This window comes from Populus trichocarpa, chromosome 9 (genome assembly GCF_000002775.5).
Source record: "Populus trichocarpa isolate Nisqually-1 chromosome 9, P.trichocarpa_v4.1, whole genome shotgun sequence".
Classification (NCBI taxonomy): domain Eukaryota; kingdom Viridiplantae; phylum Streptophyta; class Magnoliopsida; order Malpighiales; family Salicaceae; genus Populus; species Populus trichocarpa.
The window spans coordinates 4,085,373-4,107,486 of NC_037293.2; the positions used below are offsets into that span (position 1 = coordinate 4,085,373).

General features: G+C 31.8%; 2 protein-coding genes and 1 pseudogene across 4 annotated transcripts; 2 read left to right on the top strand and 1 right to left on the bottom strand.

The window, feature by feature from the left end:
• Positions 1–4,885: 4,885 nt before the first annotated feature.
• LOC7481541 (uncharacterized) lies at positions 4,886–9,282 on the top strand. Of its 3 annotated transcripts, none has more exons than XM_006378951.3 (11): positions 4,886–5,172; positions 5,258–5,392; positions 6,347–6,413; positions 6,542–6,638; positions 7,442–7,538; positions 7,686–7,769; positions 7,965–8,005; positions 8,126–8,191; positions 8,309–8,368; positions 8,716–8,767; positions 8,850–9,282. In XM_006378951.3, the coding sequence occupies exons 1-11, from the start codon at positions 5,004–5,006 to the stop codon at positions 8,936–8,938; spliced, it is 957 nt and encodes a 318-aa protein (XP_006379013.3). In that variant the 5' UTR covers positions 4,886–5,003; the 3' UTR covers positions 8,939–9,282. The 3 variants fall into 3 exon arrangements, with proteins under 3 accessions (XP_006379013.3, XP_024463922.1, XP_024463921.2); XM_024608154.2 differs by having other exon boundaries at positions 8,126–8,187; positions 8,850–8,946; XM_024608153.2 differs by lacking the exon at positions 8,126–8,191.
• Positions 9,283–9,408: 126 nt separating this feature from the next.
• On the bottom strand, positions 9,409–9,879 carry LOC18102000 (18.2 kDa class I heat shock protein-like; annotated as a pseudogene).
• An 8,479-nt stretch (positions 9,880–18,358) lies between these two features.
• LOC7481540 (putative E3 ubiquitin-protein ligase XBAT31) lies at positions 18,359–21,401 on the top strand. Its single transcript, XM_024609127.2, has 8 exons — positions 18,359–18,725; positions 18,894–18,953; positions 19,069–19,140; positions 19,254–19,375; positions 19,498–19,638; positions 19,726–19,833; positions 20,112–20,406; positions 20,605–21,401. The coding sequence occupies exons 1-8, from the start codon at positions 18,549–18,551 to the stop codon at positions 20,992–20,994; spliced, it is 1,365 nt and encodes a 454-aa protein (XP_024464895.1). The 5' UTR covers positions 18,359–18,548; the 3' UTR covers positions 20,995–21,401.
• The last annotated feature ends 713 nt before the right edge of the window (positions 21,402–22,114 follow it).

Genomic DNA, 22,114 nt, shown 5'->3' on the forward strand with positions numbered 1-22,114 from the left:
GACCAGCGTCAAGAACAGCTAAGTGTATTTAAAAGTGTGTATTTAAAATTGTGATAGAGATGAGTTTTTAAAGTGTTTTTTATTTTAAAATATATTAAATAATAATTTATTTTTTTAAAAAAATTTATTTTTGATATTAATATATTAAAATAATTAAAAATTTGAATCTAAATTTTTTTAAAATATATAATTAAACAGCAATGCAAAATAAAATTTAAATAAAATTTTTGCCATTGTAATCATGTTTGGACCGCAATGAAAAAAAGGTATGAACAACCAACTATAGTTATAATAATATAAAGGAGGTATGATGACCATTAGAGGCTTACATGGTCGTTAACTTCAGGACCCGTGGGATTAGTCGAGGTGCGCGCAAGCTGGCCCGGACACCCACGTTAAACTAAAAAAATATATATATATATATATATATAAAGGAAGCAGACGACGTTTCACGCTGCGACTACATCTAATTTTAAAGTCAAGAAACGAATTATTGCATCGCGAAATGGACTTAGAACATGTTTGGGAACGCGGTGCAAACCGCGTTCCCAAAAAATTAAAATTTTTTTTTACTAAAATTTAATATGGTTTGTACGTTTTGGATCGTTTTGATGTGCTGATATCAAAAATAATTTTTAAAAAATAATTGGCATGCATTTCAGCAGAAAAAAATTATTTAAAAAACAACTATTACCACACTGTCAAGCTGAAAATAAAAGGATGCCTGGCTGCGTTATCTAAACAAGAAAAATTCATCAACACCCTTTATATTTAGCACTATGATCTTTTCCATTCAACACAACCAGTCTCGCTTTTCAAAAATCATGTTAAGGTTGATATTGAGAAACTTTTTTCTTTTTTTAATTATTTTTTGTATTTATCCCCATAAAATATTTCATCAAAAAAACTGCTCAAGGTTTCTTCATGTCAGACTTGAAAACTTAGCTGGATATATATAAAAGATATTTTTATTTATTTTCAACTAATATATTAGACTTCAATCATCATAACCAATTACCATAAACTAATTCGCGTGGCCAGACTATTGTAAAATAGGTGTGGATTATAACAGTAGATTTATATTTTTATCCTTAAAAAAAAAAAAACCAATTGAACTAGCTTAGAGGGATAGATTTGTATTTTCACATGATTTATTTGTAGTTGTTGAGGGGTATTTGTACAATAGGCCAAGGGCATTCTTGGTTTTTTAATTTTTTTAAAGCACAGACTCTATTGTCCTTGGAATCAAAATTCTCAAAGTATCTTTGTGAGGACAAATTCATCATTTCATAATGGTTTTTTAGCAATAATTATTTGTTCTCGATGGTGGTGTTGTCTTTTGATACATAAAACTAAAAAAAACAACAAGCTATTAACACGTGCTATTGTCGCCTTCAGGCAACATGTGTAGCTAACTCCGGCGGTGGAAAAAATTGTTTTGCCGTGTCATTTGATATATCTCGATGTTCTCTTTCTTCATAGACAACATGTGTATGGTGATTATATATGATTTGACATCGATTCAATTTTTTTTTCCTTTCATTTTTCTCTCCTCTACCTTGGTTTGCACACTTCTTATAAAAAAAATCACATCAGCCCTTAAATCTTTTTTCATTTTAGATTCAGTCCATATTCTTTTAATTGCAATCGTTTTATTTGAAAAACAATCACTTTAAATTGGAAGATTTTTTCAATTTTATCCTCCTTCAGTTTCTCACCTCTCAAATTCGATCCCATTCCTTTTCTTTTATTTTTTTTTCTTAAGATGACTTATAAATTTTATTTATTTCTTGCGATTTCATCCTCATTTTTTTTTTCATGTTTGATCCTTATTTTTTTTATTGCTATTTTTTAAATTTTATCCTTCAAAATTAAATTAGTTTGTAATTGGGCTCTTGCTTGAGCTCAAGTCTGGGACTTTACAGATTGCAAGATTAACCTTGATTTAGAGAATTTGTTTGGATTTACTTGGTTTTTCATGTTATTAAATTAGGATTGTTTTATTTTTGTATATATTATTAGATTAATCAAACTTATTAAACTCAATGATCCGGGTCTCAAATTTCTTTTGTTTATGTAGAAATCATAGTGTCGCCTTAACTATTTTTTTAGGATAAAAAATTTGTCCAACCCCAAGGCATTGCACCAACCACGTAACCACTAAAATAGGCTTATTAAAGTCATTTTTTTTTTGTTCTTTCAAATTAACTTTTTTTTAAAAAAACTTTTGACCTTCAATACGTGGTTTTTTATAATTGAGCTTTCTATTTTGTTTTGCTATGAGTTCCACGGTCACTATCCAATACCCACGTTGTGAGTTTCGTATAGTAACCATAGTTAATTCAAGTCAATTCAATGTGTCGTTATCTTAATATTTTTTAAAAAATATATTGTGCAATATGTCACAATTTAAGTATTTAAAAAGCTTTTTGGCTAGTACGAATCAAATTTTTGACTTTTTAATATTTTTATATTTTTTTAGGTTGAAAAAAAATAATTAAACTCGTGATCTAACACGGGTAAAAAAAAAATTAATTTTCACTAAAAGTAAATTATTACATGGAAACTAGAGCCTAGAAGACCCAAGATCCCTCGGAGTCTTTGCAAAGTCTCTGTAACATCGATTATTTTCATGATATTTCGTTCTATCTCTATATATTTTGAGTAGTGTTATATTAACAAAAATTTTATATGATTTCTCTGTATACAAACACATGTTACAGTCATTGTTTTATGAAAGATCAATTATTTCAATTAATAAGACTGACATTTTACCATTCATATGTTCAAACATAAGTTTATATAAATAAATTTAGTCTGAGAAAATATCTGTATATCACTTTTTCTATATTTCTCAATTTCATATATACCCTCCTAGTTCTTAAAGAAAAATAAATTGAGGCATTAGATTATGATGTCATGGGAGCTTTGATTGATGGAGTCTTGCTGCAAATAGAAGGTATGCGATGTGCTTTTCTTGCCCCAGTTAATTCATAGTTATTAAATCTAATTTAGGTTCAATTTGGTGCAAGGTCTAGAATACGTGTCAAATGTATTAATCTGATCAATAAAATTATTTATTTTTTTAAAAAAATATTATTTTTTTAAAAATATTATTTTTAAAAAATCAATGATTTTTAACCAGGTTATAGATTAACTCGTCAAGTCAACTACAAGTTGAACCTTTTTAAGACTCAGTTCATGATATTGATGAGTACACCGGGTGCTAAGTCAACTCACCAAGTTAGGGCTATTTTTAATAATAGTGGATTAAAATATTTTTTTGAATTTCAAATAATTATTTTTTTATAATTATCAATACAAGTAGAATAACTTGTTTTTTTTGTTATTTTATTTTAATTTCATCTTCAATTTTTTATTTAATCACTTTGTGGTTTAATTCTATGAGATAAATTTTTAAATTGTAGAGGAAAGATAAAATTAAAAGATAGAGGGATGCAATGCAAACCAAATAGAAAATGCATGGATAATCTCTAAGTTTTTACAATTTTTATTCGGATTCAAAATATTATTTTGTTTATTTGTTTAGCGGTTAAAGAAAGGAGAGGAAACTTGTCAGGAAATGATGAATGAGAAAGAAAGTTATTGGTTGACCACCAAATAAAAAATCTTTGTATCAATGATGAGAAAAGTTGAACGGTTTTGTTTGGTTTATTTTAGATTTTTAAAGTGATTTTTGGGTGTTCTGTGGATGTTAAGTTTTTTTTTTTTTGGTAAAACAAACTAAAATTGGGTTTTAGAATCCAAACACATGATTCTTGATGTTCCAATCACTAAATGTGACTGAAAAAAAAAAAAAAAAACAAGTAGGAAAGAGATTACTTGCAGTGGCAAGTGACATACCTTAAAAAATACAGGAAAGGACGACGTGTTGTTCACTCTTAATGGAAATAAAACCAAGCACAGACCTCAAGGTTATACAGGAAAGGACGACGTGTTGTTCACTCTTAATGGAAATAAAACCAAGCACAGACCTTGGTTTTTTTATCAAGGTTAGGCATTCGGGTTTTACTCATCAATATTTAACCTCTTTTATTTTTTGCTTTTTTAATATATTTTTACCCCTTTTCATTAACAGTTTCTATTTAAATATTAATTTTCTTATATTGCTTTTAAGTTGTATGGTATTTCAAAGACTTAGTTTGATTTGTATTAATTTCTTTCTTTTTATATTTTATAAGAAGTAATTGTATTTATATGAATTTTTTATAAAAATAAAAATCATTTGTTATTAACGACAATATTTAGCCGCTAAATAAATTAAATAAAAATATTTAAAATAAAACAATAGTTAATGTAAACATTGAATACACAACTATTTTTTATTTCTACTATAAATATCAACCTTTTACTTTAATATTTAATAAGTGTTAATAACTCCTTTTGGACTTATTCGTTCATATATTTATTAGTTTATTTATAAAGAATAAATAATATTTGTTTTTCAATTACAAAAATATAACACATGGAAGCATATCCATAATCTATTTTTTTTTCATGTTAAAAAATTTACTTGAAATCCTATTTGCAATGGAAATAGCATTTTGTGTGAAAAACATGTTTTTCTTTATGAATTTAAAAAAACACAAAATTTCTAAATAAATTTACAATATCAAAACATTTTTTATTACAAGCGAAATAACTTTGAATTGTATCTGCGGATATTGTTTTTAATAAAACTAGAATAAATACAACTACCTTGAATCAAATTCATTAGACAAAGTGAGCTTTTCATGTTTGAATGTTGTGAAAGTTATTTTTTAAAATATTTTTTATTTAATTTTTTAAATAAATTTAATTTTTATATTTATACATCAAAATAATTTAATAAATTTTTTTTTTAAATAAACATGGTTTTATACTCCATGGCCGCCGATCATATGGACAGCCACAGGCCCACAGCTTCAATGAAACCAGCAGCAAAAAGAATCAAAGAGTTAGGGGGGAAAAAGAGAAGGTAAAATAAATCAAGCAAAGCAGAAATGCAACAAATTCAGGATCAAAGAAAGAAGAAGGTGTTAGTAAGTTGCTTCAAACAAATTGGGCGATGTACAGTTTCGTGCATATTGGTTTTGTTAACTCAATTTGCTCTGACTTTAGTCCCCCACTTCTTCCCTGCTTCCTCTCTACTCGTCCAACTGACACTCTCAGGTCTCTCTCTTCACATATTTGGTATTGCATGAATTTTTTATTTTATTTTACTTGAAGACTTGAAACCTTGTTTGGTTTTTGACAGTTGTGGCGCTAGTGTTTGTTTTGGGATTAGGGAGATGGTGCAGGCGGATTGTTGGAGTGTATGCATCCGCTCCAGCTCTCGTTTTCTTTAATCTAATCTTTATTTGGGCTGTCTATATCTTCATTGTTAGACAAGGTGATTGCATTTTTACCTTTTCTTTGTTTCATTACTCGTTCATAATTTTCTGGGGTTTTGGGTTTTGAATTGTTGAAGCAAAATTTTTGTCGTGTTTGTGGGCTATATCCCTTCTATCTTTATAGTGAAAGAATTCATATCTGCACAGGCACAATTGTTATTAAATTTATCGAGTTTCATTACTTAGTTTTCGGGTTGAGGACAACTTGGAGAAATTGATTTTATGTCAAAAATTAATGTAGAGAGCTGAAGGATGGATTTAAAAAAAAAAGCTAAATGGTGTTGGAATGTGTAAGGGACTGGGGTTTATATGAGCTAAAGTTGGAATAGGTGTAATATCAGAACCATCAAGTTCTGGGGCGGTTCACAGCAGCAACTTTGGTAATGTCAGTAGCAAGTTTAGGGTTTTTAAAGGAAACTTTTCTAGAGTTTTTAGGATAGAAAATGTAATATAAATTCTAACAGGATTGTATTCAAGTTTTGGGGAAAAAAGGGAAACCCGTTAGGTTTCACAGTGAAGGATAGCTGAATGTTCCATTGGCACCATGGCTGGAGTTAGGATTGCACCGAAAATCCCAATTTAAGCCAAAAGCTTCAGACTTTCTTTTTTTAACTTCACTTCATCGAAGGAGGCTTTATAAGCCTACATAAATGTTCTGAACAATCTTGACACTATAAAGATTTGTATTCCAAAGTTTGACCACCTGACTATCTGGTGTGTTTAGGGAAAAAAATGCAAAGAATTTAGGGAGAAGGCAGGGATGCGGGGTTCAGGTTCATGCTTATGACTAAGCCTGCCATATGAAGTGCTACAAATGGGATAATTGATGTATATGAACTAATAGTGGTGATTGTGTGGGAATAAATCCAATTTTATATTTACTGAAACTAACTCTTAAAATTGTTAGCTGATTCTTGCAAGTTTATGACTTCCTTGTTTTCCTTGTTTTGCAGCCATTCCGTATTTCATCAGTATTGTGTTCAACATAGAGGTTACCCTGCTCATTCTTGGTGTATGTAGGTTGTTTTCTCTCTCTCTATCCCCCGCATAGTTTCACCTCTTATATTTATCTGGGACAGGGGAAGAAATTTTCTATCTGAAGTTTTTTCTGGTCATCTGATCATCAAGCCGTGTGTTCTTAATCGCAGTATCCTATCAAGTGATCCTGGTTTGGTAACTCATGGATCTTCAGATGCGAACAAGCTCATTGAAACTAAAGCTTTCGGAGTTGAAGCTCATAACGAGGTTATAAATTTTAACTGAACTACAAATGAAAGGAACTTCACCTGAGAGGAGATCATTTTTTTTTTAAACTTAGGAGGAGCTAGAGACTTAACCAAGGGGTATTGTATGGGCTACTTGCAATTTCATTTTATTTTATAATCTTGAATTCATCAAGATTTCTGTTACCATGTCTGTCTTAGCTACTCCTTTCCCGTTTTATTTTTTAGTTTCAATAACTCAAAAGGAGATGTGATAGCTTTGTGTTTTTTTATTTATTTATATTTGCCTCTCAATGCAGACAGAAACATGCTTTCAAGGAAATGTAATGGTTTGATAGGTCCAAGTAGCAGAAAGCTGGACAAAATGCTTTCAATATAATGTATCTTGATCATCAACAATTTAATGTTTCTTTTGGCTCCATACTAGTGTTGCTTTATATAAATCTGGAGCTCTCAGTTTCTCCATTAACATCCAATCACGCATTACTCAATTAGATTAAGCTGGTGGGCTTTTCTTTGTTTGAGCTTTTAAAGTATATTCCTTCACATTTACATGCCAGTATATTCTTTGGACTGTTATTGTTCATTGGCTTTTCTGACCCCTGGCTCTTATTTGGTCCTTCTTCTCTTCTTTTGTTCTTCTTTTCTCCCCTTCTCCCCTTCTTCTATTCTTCTTTTCTCCCTGACTCTTAACTTATTTCAAACTTTGATATTCAGTCACCACTTTCAAACTACTTCATGTTTCCAGCTCAATTCATGCATGTTTCCAGCTCAATTCATGCTTTACTGTTGCTTTGTAATGGGATGGTGCCTTTTCTATCACAGGGTTCTGCTCTACTCAAGAGGGTGAGGTATTGTAAGAGTTGCAAAGCATATATAAAAGGATTTGATCACCATTGTCCTGCTTTTGGTAACTGTATAGGTAATTCTTATCTGATCCACGCAATTTCCAATGTAACTTATCCATCATTTTGTTAAATGGATAAGAATACTGTGTCTCTCTTGTCAAATATCTGTTAGTTTATACACTTTGGAACTTTTTAATCCTTAATGTCACTACACTGTGCAGGACAGAATAATTATGTCCTCTTCATGATTCTTCTAGCTGGATTCCTTACCACCGAAGCTTCTTACATCGTTTGCTCGTCCCAGTGTAAGCTCATGCCTCCTTGATCTTGTATGGAATTGTACTTGTATTTCCTTTACATTTTATGTCTCAAATTATGACGATTACAGTTTTTCGACCGTCCCTAGGGATAGATCATGGGTCAATAATTCAGATAGATGAGCATGCTGGGTTTAGGGTGTAAACTCATCTAATCTGCTTATTTCCGTATCCCTTATTCAGTTTCCAGAGGATCCCAGATTCTAGGTGGAACTTGGTTTGAGGTAAGTCATCGTACAGCAGACGTTACTTTTACTGTTTATTGTCCTATGATTCTAAAGTTCTTTTAAGGAAGCCACTAGTGCCTCTTCTGTTTATGCATTTATGTATGTGATCCTTGGTAGACTGATCTAGCTGGCAGCTTGGTTGTTAGCACAATGTTATTCTCTCTTCTCCAAGTGATATGGCAGGTTTCCTACATGTTTCATCTAATTTTTCATTCTGTTATTTTCCTAAAGCTGTAGTAACAGAAAATGAAAAGAGCCGCTTCACATTTATAAATAATATTTTTTGTTTTGTAAATGTAGGGGGTGTTCTTCACATGGCATCTGTATTGTATATGCTTCAACATCAGGACTGACGAATGGGTAAGTTCATCTGTGATGCTATAAAAGAGAAAGTTCCTGATTTAAAAGTGCAACAATAGGACAGCAAATTGTGTCAGAGTTGTGTATCTGTGTGTGAAGGAAAGAATAGGGATTGAGTATTCAGCTCTATACTCTGTAGGTTTCTACATAAACAAGTTCTAATTGAGTTGCCCACCGCTCTGACTAACATATAGTTTGAAATAGAAAAAATAACCTGAGAGTAAATTGTTAGTTAAACACGTTCTGTTGAAGCTTCGCAATTTTCTGACTGATGTATGGAAATGCTTTCTAAAGTACACTGTTCATTTTGCAATATAGATATTTATGATTAATGCATCCTTCTTCAGATAAACTGGAAGAAATACCCAGAGTTTCAATTTGTCATTCAATCCCAACCAGGTATATATATTTCCCAATATTGTTACTGGTGATTAATATCTATAGCCTCGTGTGTAATTTGAGTTTTATCTTCCTGATCCAGGGGAAAGCTTTACTAGGGTTATGTTCAAAAATCCATATGATAATGGCTATCTTCAAAATGTGAAGGAGTTTTTATCAGTACACGGCTGATAGTGCATCGATGCGTGTTTTTCAATGTGGAGGGGTGCCCACTTCCTCCAATTGTTCTTAACTGAGATCCTGAGGTTTTGAACTCTAGTATTCATGCATATACTAGTTGTGAGACTGGAGGAGATACGGATTGGAGTTTCACTAATTAAAGTTCTTGGCTGCTAAGGGGAGATCAGTTTGCTTACATATTGAGTTGATATCCTTCAACCAATGCACAGACTGATGTAACACTAGAGTAGAACCTCCATGCATATGTTCCTTGAGAGAATTTAACAGAACGATGTCTTGACAAACCCTATATTGCTAAAGTATAATGTTATAAAAGTTCATATTTCTTTTTATCATATGTTCTATGATTAAATTTTTGCTTTAAAATTGATGACATAGCTTAGGGGATGCTACCCATGCCAATCTTTTATAAGTCTTCCTCGGGAATTATTTTCCTTGAATTCTTGAAGCGAATGTGGCCTTTAGCTAGAAATTTCAATGGCCTTGACCTCCGGCTGCTTTTCCTCCGTAGTAATGGTCACAGTAAGCACACCAGTCTCCATGCTGGCTTTCACCTGATCCATCTTTACTTTCTCAGGCAACCTGAACCTCCGTGAAAACTTGCCGCTGCTCCTCTCAATTCGATGCCAATTATCATTCCTTTCCTTCCTCCTGTTCTTTGCTCCTCTCTCCACCGATTTGCAGGATTCTAACTTCTTTCACCTCCACTTTCACCTCCTCGTTCTTTAACCCTGGAAGGGTCAGCTTTGAAAATGTGAGCTTCTGGAGTCTCTTTCCAATCGATTCTTGCATTGACAAAAGCTGATGTTTCTTGTGTTGAGGCAGGAACATTGGCCAATGGGGCCCTCGAAAGGATCCCAAATGTCTAAAGAAAACGGATCGAACACATTGGTCCTTTGGCTGCCGAAGAAGCTAGGAAAGAGGGATGCCATGCTTGAACTAGTGAGAAATTGTATGCTTTGCTTCGATCTGTTCACGACGAGAATGATTGGTTAGAACAAGCTATACATGTAGTGGGTGAGACGAGGCTTCTAGCTATATTAAAAAATCAAGAAAAAGAAAGAACATTCCTGTACTTCGTTGCTCTATCCTTGAATAATCACATGAGCTATAAATATTATAATCTACATCTATAGTAATAGACGGTCTCTTATTTTTATTCTCCAGTCTACTAATTTCTTAGGTGTAGCTACCTGATAATACAACCAAAAAAAAAAAAGAGAAAAAGAATAAGCAGCTGATTGGGCCTTGACCCAACCGAGTCCAACACGCTCGGTTGTGCCACGACTCCATCCTCTCCTTTTCTTTTTCATTTTTTGGTTAGAATAGTCTTATTTATTATTTATAAATAGTATTTAGTATGCAAAATTCATTCAGAATGAATCTCTGGCTTAATCGTACTATTTATGATTATTCATACTGAGTTCCACCTCCTCCTCCTCTCTCCTCACTTTCTCTCTCATCCCTTAACTTGATATAATCTTGTTTATTATTCATGAATAGTATTTATTATGCAAAGTTCATTCAAAATAAGTATCGAGTCCTCAGACACGATCAAATTATGCTCCACCCCTTCTCTCTTTCCCTCCTTTTTCTTCAGTAAAATAGAGAAAAGGTGGTGAAACTATTGATTACAAGCGAGTAATACCTTTTCAACTCATTTGAGTTACAAGGTAGATTCCTCCCTCCCCTCCCCTTCTCTCTTTTTCCTTGGCATTGTTTTAATATTCATAAATAGTATTTGATGAATAGTAATATTTACATGGTGCTATTAATTACTATCATGCGTAATATATTTTCAATATGTTTTCTAGATATTTTCAAAGCTATATATCTTTTTAATTTTGAGACGGGATAGATTTAAAAGATTATTCATTCAAAAACACTACACTTATCATCTATTCACTGCATAAAGAACACACATCTCTTCTTTACTCTTAAATTTCTACCTCCTTGTCACTTGATATAACAAAATCAAATGCTAACTTAAGCATCAGAGTATTTCTTATTCCATGAAAGACTTGTTTTACATGTACAACTATGGTCCAAATCTCATCAGTAAGGAAAAATCAATATTTTTCTATGAATTTTTTTTTTCTCTAAAGAAGCTAGTGATTGGAACTACTTTGGCATATAAAAAGGCCAAGAAAGTGGGAATGTTATTAAAGATGGTCGAGCTGACAGATCAACTTGGTGATTCCCAACCTAGAACCTAGTCCAGAATGAGTTTTAAATTAAACTAAATGGGAGTTAAAACGATCAAACTTGGTCAACTTGGCATGTCAATATGCATCATGGTCGACCTGATTAAAACTCGGTTTGACTTTTTTTTAAAAAAATCAAAATAAAGTTATTTTAACTTTTTTATTCTTTATACAACATTGTTTTAAATCCTGGTCAACCCGTGATCCGATCCTTGGATCGGGTCATGTATTTAACCAAATTTAATAAATTTGACTATATTATTCATATCCAAATTAATATATTTATAAGAAAATAAACTTCTTATAGCCAAATAAAACTTACATGAAAAACATAAATTTTGTACCAATTAATATTGAAAGTGATATATGACATCATCACTTATTATATAAATAAAATGATATCCTACGTAGGGTTTTCTTGTGATTTTTTTTTTCTTTTTTGTCTAGCCTTATAATATAATTGTATTGTTCGATTAAAGGAATATTTACCCCCCCCAAAAAAAAAAAAAAAAAAAACCCTTCCAGAAAAGAGATCCCTAAAAATTCAGAGAAGCATCATTTTGTATTCATTGCATCATTGATAATTCTGAAGATGAATTCAACTTAAATTAACTTCATATCTTTTGTTACTGTTCAATATCACCATAGAATCAATTCTCATTACTTCGTTGTCTAGTAATAAGACTTTTTCAAAGAAAAATGTCAACTAAAGGATCTCAAGAAAAAAAAGAAATTATAACAAGAATTTGTTATAAAATAAATAAATCAACTGCATATCATTCAACAGTTATGATATATTTAAATTCTAACTCTCTTTTTTTACACCTTTAACATGGACATCTATAACCACTTCCATTAATATTTTTTGAATTAAGCAATGACTAATTAATAAAACTCTCAATATCATTACAATAATTCATCCCGCGTAACACTTTGAGTGAAACTCAATACATTCAAGAACGATTATCCATTACTTATATGAAACCTATACAGAATATTGATGATAACAAGTATTAATTAATTATGTGAACTATACAGATTATCGATACCCAACTAATTAACTATCATTGGTTTAACTCAAATTTATTCAATCTATTTTATTAGTACCCTTAAATCATTATCGATTTTATACAAAAATATAAATTTCTCCATATTTACTAAAATTTTCAACTAAACAATAAAATTGACAAAATATAAAACGTACCTATTAAATAAGTCATTATTTATTTTATTAAAAAACATCTAAGTCACAAAATCGAACTTAATTTCATCAAATTACATACATAATTTTTTAAAATCTCAAATAAACTCTAACATGTACAAATTATATATTTATACAACAAATTTCTATTGGAAAAGGCTATAAAATAAGTAAACACAAACAAACTACATACACTACATCAAAATGCCAAGAAAATTAACATTTTAAAAATGATTTAAAAAAAAATGAATAGTTTTGCTTATATGATATGGGTAATCCTCAAAAGAATTTGATCTAGAAGAGGGATACTGACAGAATGAGTCTCAAGGTGGCCGAATTTATGAGGATGAGAGTTTGATTTGTGATAAAATAGGGAGGGGGGTTTACTGTTTTTTGCATAAAAAAAATAAAAGAAGAAGAAGAAGAAGAAATGAGGAAGAGAGATAGGGGGGTCGATTTCTAGGTTATAACTTAAAAAACTTTTGACGGATTCATCGATGAATATTAGCGACGAGTTCAATTCCTTGGTAATAATAACATGCTATTTTTTTTTTCATTTCATCATTTCCAACTGTAATTCCCTGGTATACACTAACAAAAACTTTCTGTTGATATATACCAAGAGACATAACAAGGAATTATTATGTTGGTAAATGTCACTTTAATTTATTGATGGTAAAAATTTCATCAGTATTTTTGTTTATATTTGTCAATTTTCTGATAGTGCTCATTCTCCTATGTAATAACCATTCACTATGCTAACTTTAACATGATCAATCTTTGCATTTTGTAGATATATAATGATGTGTTTTTAGAATTTAAATTGTAAAAATAACAATACTTTTTTGGTTTAATGTTATGATCTATTAGTAGTTTTAAGCAATAGGGTTTGAGTTTTTCTCATTATTCAATCCCTGTACTCTTTGAATGTTTTAACTGAAGTATTGCAAAATATATATATATATATATATATATATATATATTGACCGAGTCTCTTTACCTTTTATTTTGTTTTGTTTGAGCAAACCAAGAGGTGTAAAAGAATGAAAAGCCAAAAGTAAAAATATATTATTTTTAGCTCTTCAATCCTTGTTTTACATGCTACTAAACAAAATGTGAAAATACTCTTTCTCTTTTAAAAATATTATTCTTACATATCTTAAAAAAAAGTCAAAACCAACAAAGAGAAGCCAACAAAAAATATAAACTAATTAAATGCAACCATGTGAAAAAAAAAAACATCAAACTCTTTGAAAAAAAAAACACTTATTTTTTCCATTCCAATACAATTAGCTTTTCAAACGACTTTTTCTCATTGAAATATATATAAAAATAAAAATTATATTTATACTATTCATCAAAATGCCATGAATTTAGCTATTCAAAATACATCTACCTTTAGCATCCTTCCATTGTAAGAAATTAGTTTATGAGATGACATGGTATATGTACTCTTGAATGTGTGACACATGTCATATACGTGACCTAATCGATACAACTAAAAATCGATAAAAAATTAAAAAAAAAGTAACATTATGCTTAATAGTAAAAACCGGGTACCCATTAATTAAAAAAAATAAAAATAAAAAGAGAAATATAGTAACGTCCCTAGTTTATGATCTAATTCACAATAATCAGAGAAAAAGACACGTCAAAGAATAATTAAAAAGAACATCACGTCGCTTTAACCCCCAAACTGCAGAAGCCAAACCCTTCACGAAGGATTGATGATCGCTCAGGAAGGACCCATGCATGAATGCCAAGCTTGTCGAATTCTTAATTAGGTGAAGTATGCTGCTAAACATTATGCTCTCTGCAATTAACAAGACAAAGGAGGCAAGTTGTCTCTCGAGAGTAATAAATTGATCGACACACGTCTGATTCCAGGCGTCATTAACATCCATGGGTCCATGGAAATGGCGTACAAACCATTTCTTCTACAAGCTTACTTATTGTATTCGTAAAATTGGACTTGGTAGTTTCATCACTTTATTTTCCTGTGAAAGCTAAGGCATAAATATCTGTGATCTACCAATAAATTGCTGTCCGATTAATGAAGTTTTATATATACGTGGGCTAGCTCTTGATGGAATCCATCTTGGAATCTTCAAAGTTGAAGCAGAAGCTTGCTAATAACGTACAAGCTACTACCACCCTCGTACGTGTTCACGTCATTATTTAAGTTTAATATTGTAGTGTTTCTTTCCTTCTTGTACTTTTTTTTTTTATCAAAGATATTAATTTAGTTTTGATTAATATATATATAAATTAATCCAGGGATATTCATGTTATCGAATTCGAGGATGTATTAAACATCTTTGTAGTTTTTCTAGTCTGAGGATATTGAAAATAATTAATATTCTCATCTTTCATGATTTTCATAATATACATTTTACAACCTATATTAATTAGCATCTATTTTTTCACCATACACTATGTGTTCTTAATCTGTAATCTTGGCTCCTTTTAAGAAAATTTCCTGGCTCCATGCCTAAATTTCTATGTGATTAGGCATGTAAGAGATGTTTAGAAGTTTGATAACGGTTATTTATCAAAGTTTTTTTATTTAAAAAGTATATTATAATAATATTTTTTAAAAAATTATTTTTAACAAGACCTAGATCCAAAAGAAACTAATTAAACGAACTCAGCTAATCCTCATCCTAAATGATAAAAGCAATACTTAACTTGAGAGACTAACATAAATTAACTTGATGCGCTAATATTAATTAATTACCAAATCACTTTATAGAAGTTCCATTATGCTAAAAACTAAACTTATATAACAATATATATGGCGTTTTATTCTTGTGTTTCATTTACAAGTAAATTGAGAAGAAGCTTTCCAGAAAGTATGATACTGTCTTCTTCAGTGCTTTCGTGCATGTATGGTTATATATATACTTATCATTTGTAGAAAAAATGGTTGGACAAATTCGTAATAAAGCCATTTCTTTTTCTGGTTGATTTTTCTTTTCTTCTACTGAATATTGGCACGTCTTTATTTTTCTGGTAAATAGTTCTTCTAATGCTTGTAGGGGAAACCCATTTGTTATGAAACTTTTTGCTTGTATTCCAAAATTCAACGGTTTTTTTCTTGTAGTTCACTTCTGTTTTGATGTCCCATTCCATCTCTAGGGTTTGCCTACTGTTTAAGAATTCAGTATAAATCGAAGACCCGATAAGAAGATGATTTGGTGATAATTAAACGAAGTCTCCATAATCACAAGAAGAAGTGCTATGCTTCCATGGTTATTATATTATAAATGGGAGGCCAATGTTGCAAATTCTATGTTTGTGATGTTTGGTATTGTGATCTAATCGTATTTTTAAAAAATTATGATTTATTTTAGTTTTAAATTAATTTTTTTATATGTTTTTTACTGTTTGATATATTAATATAAAAAATAAATTTTAAAAATAAAAAATATTATTTTAATATATTTTCAAATATAAAATACTTGAAACTTGATCTCCACCAATAAAAACTTATTCTTTGCTTTGGTTTGGAAACCGCAGCTTTAAAAGTAGGTTCCGATTGTTTGTTGATTTAAAAGTCAAGGTGTCGATGAAGTGATTCTAAAGAGAAATGCTTTTGTGTGGGAACTGATTTGCTCTCCTACAAACTGTTGCTTTCAAGATTCACATGAATGGCTTTCCATGATCACTTTCCTTACGATTTACGAGATAAAAATTCAATATTTGATAACTCCTTTTTTTGACAATTTTTTCTTAAATAGCTCCATTGCTTTCGGTGAAAAGAAAAGGAATAAAACCCATACATACGAGCATATGAACTTCTTTCTCCCTGCTAGCTCGTTTTATATTAATCATCAGGTTTCGGTAGTAAGAATTTGAGATTAAAAGATTTATTTTTTCTGTAATTTTAGATTTGAGCCTTGTGGTTGCTAATATGATAGTCACTAGAATCTTACATGGTCGTTAACTTCAGGATTCGTGAGATTAGTCGAGGTGCGCGCAAGCTGGCCCGGACACTCACGTTAATAATAATAATAAAAAAGAATATAAGATCTAACATGCAAGTGCATATCTCTATTTTTATCTCAATGTTGCAGACATTTATTTATTTATAAAAATAAATCTAGCACTGTTTGAAAAAAAAAAAGACAAAACAAGTTGAATAAGATTTTTTTGATGAAATAACACATTTTGATAAATATCATGGTTAAGAATAATATATTTTAAAAAGTCATGGTTGAAAGTAATGGTATTTTTTTGAAAAAAATAGTTAAAATAAATTGATACATAATGAAAAGAAAAAAAAGAAGGAGACATAAAAAATCCACCAAACTCCAATAATAATAATACTATAATATCATAAGAATTACAAAAATAAAATCTAACAACACAAAAATTAAAAAAAATCATCAAGTATAATCGGTGTAAATCAGTCACGCCGTCCAAAAACAAAGAAATCTCTACATGTTAGAAAAGTATCAGGCGAGGATAAAAAAAAACACTTCGAGTGGTCATTTTATTACACATGTATCCGACCAATGAGGTTTTGTGCAGAAATCTAGCCAAAAGATACTACTTCTACTACACTCGGAATCCTAAGTTATTTGTCCAGCACTCTCCCTCTCTATACATTACGTGTCTGTCTGTCTGTCTGTCTGTCTGTGTGAGATTTATCATTTCAAATTATAATTTTTTTTAGTTTAATATAGTGTCTGGCCAGCTTGCACACATCTCGACTAATCTCACGAGCCTTGAAATTAACGACCATGTAAGCCTCTAGTGACCATCATATAAGCAATCATAAGGTTTCAACCTGAGACCAAGAGAAAATAAACATTTTAATCCCAATCAAATTATGAACTTTTAAACAAATGGATCTATGGAGGCACAAAAGATGAGTTTTATATATATATATATATAAAACATCATCATCGTTTCTAGAATAAAGTTTTTGGCATTTCTTCTAAGAAATATGTCGCCATCCTCGTACAGCATTGGCGGGATCATCTACTGCGTTATCATTCATTGTCTTTGGTAAAGAATGATATGCGTTTTTTTTTTTTTTTACTTTAGAAAATGTTGGTTTAATTTTATAACTTGATATATTTATTGAATGAATAACTTTATTTTCAGAATTGATTTAAAAAATTGAATGATAAAAAAAAGTAAATCTCTTTATTACTAAAACTTTGTTCTGTTTTGAGTGCAACTTCAATCTACATTTAGGATGAAAAAAACATTATAAAAAAGGTTTTTAAATGACGTCCCATGTAAGCTTTATTTAAAAATCATCGTAATTGTTTTTTAAAATATTTTTTATTTAAAAATATATTAAATTATATTTTTATTTTTAAAAAATTATTTTTAATATTAACACACGTCAAAATAATATAAAAATAAAATAATAAAAAAATTTAAAGTAAAGGAAAAAATAAAAAAAATAATTTTTTTAAAATATTTTTAATCACGGAAACAAATGGACTCTAAATATATTTAATAATATATTATATATTATTTTTTAAAAGTATTTTTTAATTTTAATTTTAACATTACAATATTAAAAAAATATTATTTTAATATCTTTTTAAATAAAAATTACTTAAAAAATAACCGTATGGAAATATAATAAAAATGATGGGAGCTTATTTATTGGCCACCAATACTAAACAACTGCTTCTCTGGCTGCCTGCTAACAATCCAACGGACAAAAGGAAACCACAGCGGGACTGAATGGCTGAGATGAGTCCGAGACTAAGATGTTTAGTCAAGAAAAGGACTCTTTCAAAGGAGAGAAGGACCAGGGAGCCAAAATTTACTGTTTATGGAATCTATCAATCAAACTGCCCGAACAAATATCTAACTGCTGCCCACACTCTCACTTACACACTCTCTCTCTCTCTGACACGGTCAGCTTCCGGGCAGCTCCAAACTCCAATACAAGGACTCTCTCTCTCTAGAAACAAATATAATAAAAATACTATTCGTACGACTACACCTCACTTTCTCTCTCTCTCTAGACTTGCTTAAAGAGTCCAACTTTTGTTTTGTTGCCCAATAACTACTTTTAAGCAAAACTGAGATAGAGCGGAGAGAGGGAGAGAGAGCTGCTTCTCGTCAGAGAAGGTGGCGGTTAGGTAGTGGTGCAGCTGCTCTCCGGTGAGCGGAGGGTGAAGTTCGCGCCTTTTTTTTTTATTTATATAGAGAGATATATATCATCATGGGTCAGGGACTGAGTTGTGCAGCGAGTCAAGAGCATGCGTTCTTCACTGCTGTGCAGTTGGGTGAATTCGACACCGTAAATGCTATGCTTGAGAGAGACCCATCTCTCCTTCATCAAACTACTTATGATCGCCAGTATCCGCTACATATTGCTGCTGCCAATGGCCAGATCGAGGTCCCTTTCTTGCTTTTCTTCTTAACCATTGATTTTGGTTTTTTGATACTGGTTACTACTCTTCTGGGCTTTTTATTTTGCGGTCTGAACTTTTAACATTTCTCTTGGTGAAAGTCTTTGCGTTTTGCTGAATGCTGATAAGAATGGATTTTGTGACATCTGTTGTAGATTTTAACAATGCTTCTGGAGCGATCTGTGGATCCTGATATGGTGAATCGTCACAAGCAGGTAATATTTTGGTAATCTTGTGTGAATGGGAATTCTCTTTTTTCTTGATCTTGTGGTATAGCTAGCACCTTTTGCTTTGTAGTGATCTTGATTTGTTGATTGTGAATGGTGATAGACTCCGCTTATGTTGGCTGCAATGCATGGCAAAATCTCATGTTTGAAAAAGCTCATCGAAGCAGGGGCAAATGTATGTCAAAGTTCAAAATCTCCGTCTCCTTTTTATTTTAGAGATCAGCTTATTCTTATTTGAAACTGTGAATTAGCATATACTGATAAGGTTATCTGTTTGGTTTTTATCAGATTTTGAAGTTTGATTCACTTAATGGAAGAACTTGCTTGCACTATGCTGCTTACTATGGCCATTCGGATTGCCTTCAAGCTATTATTTCTGCTGCTCAATCAAGCCCTGTTGCTGTTTCTTGGTAACTACATGTTTCATTCTGAAGATTTATTTGGTTTTTTATTGTTCTTTTCTTTTCTTCTCTTTTGATGATTTTGCCTTTTAGTTTTTATGATAATAGCTTCTGTGGAAATTGAAATCTAGGGGATATGCACGGTTTGTCAATATCAGAGATGGTAGAGGAGCAACACCATTGCATTTAGCAGCCCGTCAAAGACGGCCTGGATGTGTACATATCTTGTTAGGCAATGGTGCTCTTGTTTGTTCTTCGACAGGAGGATATGGGTAATAATTGTATTGATTTTCTCACTCATTTCATGCCTTTGATATGATTTGTTGTTTTAATTTTTGTTGATGTATTGCTGCTTACAGTTCCCCGGGGAGCACTCCTCTTCATTTGGCAGCCAGAGGGGGATCTCTTGATTGTATCCGTGCATTGCTGGCGTGGGGGGCAGATCGTCTTCAAAGAGATGCATCTGGGTATTACTTGATTCTATCCTTCGTTAGTTTAGAAGCTATAACACATTCATAATGTAATAATACTGGGTAACAAAGCATGTGGTTTTCATGTTCTCTGATGTATTCTAGAAATTGTTTTCCAATGATTTCAAATAGGCACATAGCATTGGGGACCTTAATGTTATAACAGCTGTTGCTTTATTTTTAATTAAGAGCTGGGATAGCCATCATATCTCTTGATCTAGGTCTTTTTTATAGCTTGAATGTTTTCTTATTTTTATATGGTCATCCAAATGCAGGAGAATACCCTATGTAGTTGCTTTGAAGCACAAAAATGGAATGTGTGCAGCCCTTCTTAATCCTTCATCAGCAGAGCCTCTTGTCTGGCCATCACCATTGAAGTTCATCAGTGAGCTGAATCAAGAGGCAAAAGCTCTACTGGAGTGTGCCTTGATGGAGGCCAACAGGGAGAGGGAAAAGAATATATTGATGGAGGCCAACAGGGAGAGGGAAAAGAACATATTGAAGGGATCTGGGCATTCACTTCCATCTCCATCACATTCTGCTGATGGGACAGATTACAATATATCTGAGGTAATTTCGATGCTTATCTGTACTTATGGAATCAATATATTTTTTTTTTCACTTCTTATCTGCTGATGGGACAGATCTGGGCATTCACTTCTTATTTTTTTTCCCTGCAATTTCCTGCGTTGGCCAAACTAGGAACAAGGGTAGCAGATGGCTTGACATTGTAACTGACGTGTCTATTTGGTAACATATATAATGCAGGCAAGCGATACAGAGGTGTGCTGCATATGCTTTGAGCAGGTTTGTACAATTGAAGTTCAAGACTGTGGCCATCAGATGTGTGCACAATGCACACTAGCTCTCTGCTGCCATAACAAACCCAACCCTACAACCGCATGCCTTAACCCTCCAGTTTGTCCATTCTGTCGAAGCACCATTGTCCGTCTAGTGGTTGCTAAAATCAAGAACTGTAATGATGCTGATCAAGACATTGGGGAAATTGGTTCACCAAAACTGAGAAAGTCCAGGAAGTCACGGAACTTCAGCGAGGGAAGCAGTAGTTTCAAGGGGTTATCAGCAACATTTGGAAAAATGGGTGGCCGTGGCTCAGGAAGGATTGCTGCAGAAAATGAGTGGATGGATAAGCCTTGACGATACTTGGTAGCATTTGGTAATCGAAGATTCCATTTGGCAATCAAGGATTCCTTGTAATCCCAAACAAGGGCAAAAATATCGAGGAATCAGTGTCGGTGCTGGACATAATCGGGTATATATATATATTATATATATTGAGAGAGAAAGAGAGAGAGAGAGAGAGAGAGATGGCCCCCTTTGGCAATGTAGATGTAAAAACTAAGCGAAGACGTGACTTTCAGGGTTTGGATTGGTAAGTTTGGTAATGTGATTGCCGTGGGTCATATTGTTGTAGTCTTTGTTTTACTTGAGATTGAAGTAGCATTCGTTATTATTTTGAGGGTCGGTCTGTTCTGTTCAATATCTGAATTGATAAAAGAAAGATTTCCTTTCTTCTTGGAAAGTAAAACCTCCTTTTTCTTGAATCACTGCTCCTTTACGTGTTCTGAACAAAAATCCAAGTGAAGCCTCAATTATGGGCTCTGTAAACCAAGGAAATATTATAGAAAAACTCTGTAAACTACTGGTAGCCGTCGTAATAAAAAAAATGATGTTTGGTTGGTGAAACCAGATGGTTATGTGTGAATCTGTGATAATGTCCGCGTTGGTCAAACACTCTTGGCAGGAGAAAACTCCGATGATATAAAGATAAATACAAAAAAAAATTCACGCAAGTCAGGGTGGTGGGGCAAAAGGGTAGGGACCCGATGAACATGATCTGACATGAGTATAGGTATGTGGACAGGATTCTGGGCCTATGAGAGTGAGAGAAGCCACAAGAAATTCACACACAGCTAACTTGCATTAAGGGACCCATAAATGGCTGTTTTTAATTATATTCTACTTGGTATATGTGATGATGACTCTTCAGACATGTACACACTACGAAGTACCTCATTTCTGCAGAAGCATTAACTATTAACTAATAGCAGGAGTTTTTTACCCCCTCCTGACAAAAACACTGTTAATTATAGCAGTATATTACTTCTATTTTTTTTCAATTATTTTTTTATTTTTAAACCTCAAAAATAAAATTTAAAGAGTTAAACTATTATTTCTTGTATTTTATTTTAATTTTATTATACATCACTAGGTTAGATTGAGAATTAAATTTCATAAATTATTTTGATTACTTTTT

Coding starts and splice junctions, on each gene's coding strand:
- LOC7481541 (XM_006378951.3), top strand. CDS start 5,004: ATGCAACAAATTCAGGATCAAAGAAAGAAGAAGGTGTTAGTAAGTTGC. Junction 6,639..7,441: donor GAGTTGAAGCTCATAACGAG/GTTATAAATTTT, acceptor TTTCTATCACAG/GGTTCTGCTCTACTCAAGAG. Junction 8,768..8,849: donor TGTCATTCAATCCCAACCAG/GTATATATATTT, acceptor TTCCTGATCCAG/GGGAAAGCTTTACTAGGGTT.
- LOC7481540 (XM_024609127.2), top strand. CDS start 18,549: ATGGGTCAGGGACTGAGTTGTGCAGCGAGTCAAGAGCATGCGTTCTTC. Junction 19,639..19,725: donor TCTTCGACAGGAGGATATGG/GTAATAATTGTA, acceptor TGCTGCTTACAG/TTCCCCGGGGAGCACTCCTC. Junction 19,834..20,111: donor CTTCAAAGAGATGCATCTGG/GTATTACTTGAT, acceptor ATCCAAATGCAG/GAGAATACCCTATGTAGTTG.